Source organism: Microtus ochrogaster, linkage group LG8 (genome assembly GCF_000317375.1).
Source record: "Microtus ochrogaster isolate Prairie Vole_2 linkage group LG8, MicOch1.0, whole genome shotgun sequence".
Taxonomy (NCBI): Eukaryota; Metazoa; Chordata; class Mammalia; order Rodentia; family Cricetidae; genus Microtus; species Microtus ochrogaster.
The window spans coordinates 12,709,258-12,715,689 of NC_022033.1; the positions used below are offsets into that span (position 1 = coordinate 12,709,258).

The 6,432-nt window shown below is 49.4% G+C and overlaps 1 protein-coding gene across 18 annotated transcripts in view; it reads left to right on the plus strand.

The window, feature by feature from the left end:
* The window catches only part of Zmynd8 (zinc finger MYND-type containing 8), a 96,403-nt gene that overhangs the window by 76,831 nt on the left and 13,140 nt on the right, over positions 1 to 6,432 (plus strand). For 12 of the 18 annotated variants that reach the window (XM_013352146.2, XM_013352155.2, XM_013352157.2 and 9 more), the window contains 2 exons: positions 1,835 to 2,233; positions 4,485 to 4,675. In XM_013352146.2, coding sequence (XP_013207600.1) covers positions 1,835 to 2,233; positions 4,485 to 4,675 — 590 coding nt within the window. The remainder of the gene's footprint in view (positions 1 to 1,834; positions 2,234 to 4,484; positions 4,676 to 6,432) is intronic. The other 6 variants (XM_013352156.2, XM_013352158.2, XM_013352159.2 and 3 more) reach the window with 1 other exon arrangement.

Consider the following 6,432-nt stretch of genomic DNA (forward strand, 5'->3'; position numbering starts at 1 on the left):
CAAAGCTCTGACCTCTGGCTCATTCATTTAAAGAGGCTACTAGGCAATCTGCATTTCTTTAGAGTGATCAGTCTGCACTCTGGGCTCTCTTGGACAAACAAATTCCCCACAGCTATCTAACCACCCCACCCCAAACACCCGGATTCTCTCCATTGAAGAAACTATTGAAGAAATTCCTGAAATTTGTCCCCTTGAGGAAATTTCTGTACTCTGGATAGCCTCAAGCCATAGCCTGAAGAAACTCTCCCAGAGCAAGCTCTGCCTGAGCTCTTGTCTCTGCTACAGTTTTCCTTTGGGAAGAGACTGCTATCAAGTAGACACACCTCAAAAACCCCTGTCCTGAGAGAAGAGCTGACCTTTTTTTTTTTTTTTTTGAGCCCCTAAAAGTGAGCCAGGCTAGCTAGTAGCAATGATAAAAACATTTATGTCTCTGGCAGAAACACAGTCCGCCACAGGTAGCAGTTTCTTCATGTTGGATCCCTTGCTGGGCACTACATCTGGCCAAGTTCAGAGTTGCTTCTGGACCCTAGGGCAGATGGGCTGTGTGTGGTGTCTGTCAGGTCAGCCAAGAGGGCTAGATGGACCCCGCGGCTTCCTCACCAGCTTGACTGAATGCTGGTCTTCAGAGGACCTTGGTGCTCACCAGACAGGAAACCATCTCCTCAGAGAACCCGAAAGCCTGCTCTAGGTCCTGTCTGGAATAACCTATGTGTTTTTTGGGGTGATCTGAGCCTAAAAGGGCAAGCTTCATCCTCACAAAATGCCAAGGAGTGTGGGCTATGATTGCAAGCTGACACCTCTGCAATTGCCGGGTCCCCTTCGTAAATGAGCTCAGAACCCTAGCTCTGACCCATTTTCCAGAAGCTTCTCCACTGACTTCCCATTGTGCTGACCCTCCCATCCTGCTCCAGGTCTTTGTCCACCTCCTGACCTATGTCATTAAGTCCAGGTGAACACAGATGGTTGGTGTCCCACCGTGAGCTGCATCCGTAGCCCCTGAAATAATGCTTTTAAAGCAGCTCTTCAAAAAAATCTGTTTAAGCTTAAACTTAGTCAAGTCAATAGTCATTACAGGCTAGGAAATCTAGTATTGTGTGCTACCCATGAAGGACCATGGCAGAAACAGCTCAATGCAAGCTGAAAGTGGGCTTTAAGTTCAGGCTGAATGTGTTGAGGGAAAGTTCTCAGGCCTGGGGCTGAATTCCATTGTTTTGTTTTTTTTTTTAAGATTTATTTATTATGTATACAACATTCCTTTCATGTATGCTCCTATACCAGGAGAGGGCACCAGACCTCATTACAGATGGTTGTGAGCCACCATGTGGTTGCTGGGAATTGAACTCAGGACCTCTGGAAGAGCAGCCAGTGCTCTTAACCTCTGAGCCATCTCTCCAGCCCTGAATTCCAATGTTAAAGGTCTCTCCCAGAGACTTTGTCTAGGATGAAAGTAGATTAGGTGTTTTTTTTTTTTTTTTTTACAGTTGACAATCAGGGCTATCTAGTCTTGGAGTCCACGCCCTGTTAGCTTCTAGCCCAAGGGTTTCTCTGGTGGACTGCTCCTGGGCTGGGCTCTCCCTGTTGTCCATAGTTGTACCACGGGTTATTGCTCCAAAGGGGGCTGGGTCTTGCCCTCTTTTCTTCCCCTAGAAGACTTACCACGCCTTGATCTGATAGAGGCTGTGCTTGTCCTAGGGCCTCCAAGGGGCATTCTGAATTCATTCAGTTGTCTGTCTATACTGGGTTTGACCCAGAATTGGCCAATGGCGTGAAGTCCCTGCTCATAAGTCCAATCCAGTTTCTGCTTGTTTCCGTGCCTGCCTGGCCGCGCCTATAGGTAAACCGCCACAGTCCACGGCAGCTGGCAACCAGTCTCCCCCAGAGACGCCAGTGCTCACCCGCTCGGCCACCCAAGCCCCCGCGGCTGGCGTCACGGTGGCCGCCACCACCAGCACAATGTCGACCGTCACAGTCACAGCACCAGCCACCGCCGTCACAGGAAGCCCAGTGAAGAAGCAGAGGCCGCTGTTACCGAAGGAGACTGCCCCGGCCGTGCAGCGGGTCGTGTGGAACTCATCAAGTAAGTTTCAAACGTCCTCCCAAAGGTGGCATATGCAGAAGATACAACGCCAGCAGCAGCAGCAACAGCAACAGCAGCAGCAGCAACAGCAGAGCCAGCAGCAGCAACCTCACTCTTCCCAGGGGACAAGATATCAGACCAGACAGGCTGTGAAAGGTACCTCGCCCCCTTCTGTTCTCTGTGGCGCCCACCCCCTTTTTGCCACATCAACAGGAGACAAACCACCCATTTAATTTTTTCCCCTGATTCCTGTGTGCCATGGTCATTGCGGGCCTTAGCCATCTCATATGGTATTATTATTATTATTTTTTTTTTAAAAAAAACCTGGCTTGCTATTTACTATTCACTTGGATTTTTGTTTTATTTCAGATGTTTATTTTCCATTTTATAAAACCATACACAAGTCTCCTCCTTTCAGAGGGACAGAATACGCATGTAGAACTTTAAATGCTGAACGTGGGCCCATTCACTGTCCATGTCATTGCTCACCCTTCTGTGACTATCATGAGTAATTGAAAATCCTTTCCCAGTGCATGCATATACATACGTTTTTATATCATATACTATTATACCATTAAATATTACTTTCTTTTCTTTTTTTTTTTAAAGAAAAAATGGTACCATTCTTGATTTTTTTTTTCTCCCCTCCCACCCATCAGCATGTTTTAGAGGTCTGTCTGTGTCTTATTCTTTTGGACTGCTGCATAGTATTCCTGGATTTACTGAAAACATCCCCCTGCTAGTAGACATTTAGAATGCTTTCAGGTTTTTCCCCAGTATAAACTTTGCTGCAATGAATATATCTTTGTGTAATATGTCTTGTGAGTGTGAATGAACCCCTAGTCCTTTTGGGGGACAGTTTGTAGAGTATGTGAAGTGACGAAGGTTCCTTTAAAGAAACTAGTGCTCTGTTCCGTGTAAAAGGTGAGCAAGCCTCACTGCAACCACAGCTGCACGGCCGACTCTCCCCTCAGTGCTGGAGGCCTATCCCTGGCCTACAGCTGATGGGCTAAACCCATTTTGTGGGTCTGGACAGCATCAGTGAACCCAGATTCAGGAACAATAATTTGGGCCCGGTTTCTTCGGGAAGAGGAACTTCCTCCACACCCACCCTTTCTCCAATGCTCCCCCCCACCCCACATCCAAGCTTGCCCCAGTGAGGAAACGACACCGAACTGGTGTGAGGCCCGTCCTAGGGACACCTACAGGAATTCACGACCGCTTGGGTGGAGAAAGCCTGAAGAACTGGGCAGGTCAAGACTGAGCTAAGTTGATGCTGGGCATAGAAGCTTGTGGAGCCAGCTTGAGATTGGGACCGCCCCTTGTTGGATTCTGTCTCTATAAAGGATGCCCCTGCCAGTGGGATAGGTGGGCACAGCACTCAGACCGGGTGGCAGTACAGTCCTCAGCTTTCAGATAGTCGATCCTATGTTGGATTTGGTAAAGTTTATTTCAGCTGGTAAGGGCTGGTTTTAATTGACAGTACACTGCTGCCCCATAAAGTGTCTGGGACAGATTCTACCACAGGCCTTGTGGTCAGTTGGGCCACACTTTGACTGGTAAAGCACTCCTGCACCGCCTATTCATTAATATGGCTAAGCATTAGTTTTGATCACCCATGGCATACCACACTTCTAGCCACAGTGGCAGGGACTGACTTCCAGCGAGCTGTGATCCTGTTTTGCCACCTCGTAGAGTGGTCGGTGTTGATTTTAATGACTACTGTGTTGTTGGACTTTGGAAGTCATGGGTGCAGTTTAGACTAAAACGCCTACCCAGTGTGCCCAAGGCCCTGGGTTCAGTTCCCCAAACTGCAAACCTCCAAAAGTGTCAATGACTGAGATTTTAACAAGTGAAGGAATATTCCTCCCCTCAGTGAAAGTGGTGGGGAGTGACTTTAACTAATAGAACCCGGTACTGTCCCTGTGAGAAAGGAGCCCAGCAGGACCTGTGCAGGGGTAGCTGGCAGGGAGCAGCTGAGAGAAAGGGAATTTAAACATTGTAATGAGAGTGGAAGGGTTTGTGTGTGAAGCGGTCTGGTTTTGCCCATGAGCAAACCATCTCATAGAGATGGGGAGACCGTGGCCCTGTATCTTCAGACATTGGCTGTGTCCCCCTGTGTGTGTTTTGATAACATGGCTTTTCGAGGCTGGATTAAGTCACCTAAACTGTACCTCCTTGAGTTCTCAATGTTTGCATTCACTCAAGACTTTGTAGTTCAAGGTTAGGGCCTACTCGAGCAAAGAGTGCAAAAGAATCTGGCTCCAGCTTGGTCAAGGTGAGACACTGGCGTTTGTAGTTCAAAACCTGGCATTGGTTACACGAAGAGTTCCCTTTCTTACCCCCGCTATGTGCTGGGGTGCGCTTCCTCGCATAGGTAGGGTGACTGGACCCTTTGCTTTTGTAGCTGTCCAGCAGAAGGAGGTCACCCAGAGCCCATCGACTTCCACCATCACGCTGGTGACCAGCACTCAGCCGGCAGCTCTGGTCAGCAGTTCCGGCTCTGCAAGCACTCTGGCGTCTGCCATCAATGCCGACCTGCCCATCGCCACCGCCTCAGCCGACGTGGCCGCAGATATTGCCAAGTACACCAGCAAAGTGAGTGGGTGGTGCATGGCTGTGGTGGGCTTCTTGGGGCCAGGACCTTGGTGCTTTGCTCAAAGGCTAAGTTGCTGGCTTTGTGGGAGGGTCTCTAAGGCCGATCTTGCATTTGGGTTTCGAGTTAGTTCATCTATTTCTTATTTTTTTCATGTGCTGACAGTGGTTAAACTAGGGTTTAGAATAGACCATGCAAACATCCTACTGTCAAGTTGTATTCCCAGGGTTATTCTTTATCTTGAGACAGGGTCCTCCTCTGTAGCCAATGCTGGCTTTGCTAAGCATCTGGGGTTGCAGGTATGCTACCATGCATGCCCCTACCCACCTTAGGTTAGTTCTTACTTTTTCCTGGGGAGATGTGAACGGATGTCTGTTTATGCCACAAAAGGCACCAACAGACCAGAGAAACAATCCCTGCTTAGTGGACCTGTGAGTTTATAAGGGCTAGGAATAGGGCTGGGAGTGGTTCAGGCCCAGCTACATCATTCCAAAGATGGCCAGGATGAAGAAGTCACCTCCCTGGACTCTGACGCTCACCCAGTAGGTGGTGAAGCTGTGGAAGTCTCTGCCCAGTTTTATATAACCTCAGGGCCTGTGACTTCTGTAACTTTGCAAAGCCTGGAAACCTGGCGAAAACATTTCCCCGCCAGGGCACCGGGCCAGTCTTAACTGCGAGAGGGCTGGGTTTAAAATTCCTACGATGCAGACACAGTGTATCACCGCATCTCCAGCTGCTCATTCAGGACAGATGTGAAAGTACTGGAGAGAGACACTGTCCTGTGAACAGCTGACCAAGGGCCTGCTTGCTGGGAGAAGGCATGCGGAGCCAAAGAGAGAGACTCCATTGTGGCACCAGCAAGGTGAGGTGCCAGGAACCAGGCGGGACTGGGCTTCCTGGGTCTTCCTCGCAAGTCACCCACTCTCTAGGACACAGTTCTTGCTGGCGGCCTGGCCGGTAGGATTGCCCACTTTGTGTGAACTTGACCCAGTCCCTCTTAACTGGCCAAGGCTTGTATGATCATGGAGACCTCTGCATGGCCTGCAGGTAGATAAGTGACGATGACCCCCAGGGTCCCAGCTGCACTGGTGATTGGCTGGAATGATGCCTGGGGAGGGAGGCACTTGGGCCGTTATGGCCAGGCTAGTGCATGCTAGCCAGTTGCCTGCTTATTGGATGTATCGCTGCCGGTCATTTCATCGCTAATGAAAACTACTTCCTATTTAGTAAATTACTGTGTGAGCAAGAACAGTTTGTGTTTTCACTAATGAGGAAATGAGTGTTTAGTAATTAGTGGGTAAGTAGTTCAAGTTATAGAGGGGCAGGTGAAAAGAGTGGAGAACAGTCTTTCTCCGGGTTACCTGCCCTCCCTCCCCCCCCTTTCTTTCTTGCTTGCTTGATTTGTTTTTTGAGGCAGAGCTCCTCTGTGTAGCCCTGGCTGTCCTGGAACTTGCTCTGTCGATCAGGTTGCCTCTACCTCCTGAATGCTGGGATGAAAGGTTTAAAGACTGTGCCACCACCAAGTTTTCACTCATTTTTAAAGCACACCGTCTGGCACAAGGGTTTTTTATGCATGGTCACCCTGGCCCAGCCAGCCTTCCCCTGGTTTTCTCACTCCATTGATGTGTGTACCCCACACTTGGGTGCTGTTGTTCCTGCTACCTGGGAGGAGTCTGATAGAGCTGTGAGTACCAAAGGTGGGCTGGAGAGGAGGCTGAGAGGTTAAGATCACTGGCTGCCGCAGGTCTGTGATGGTGCA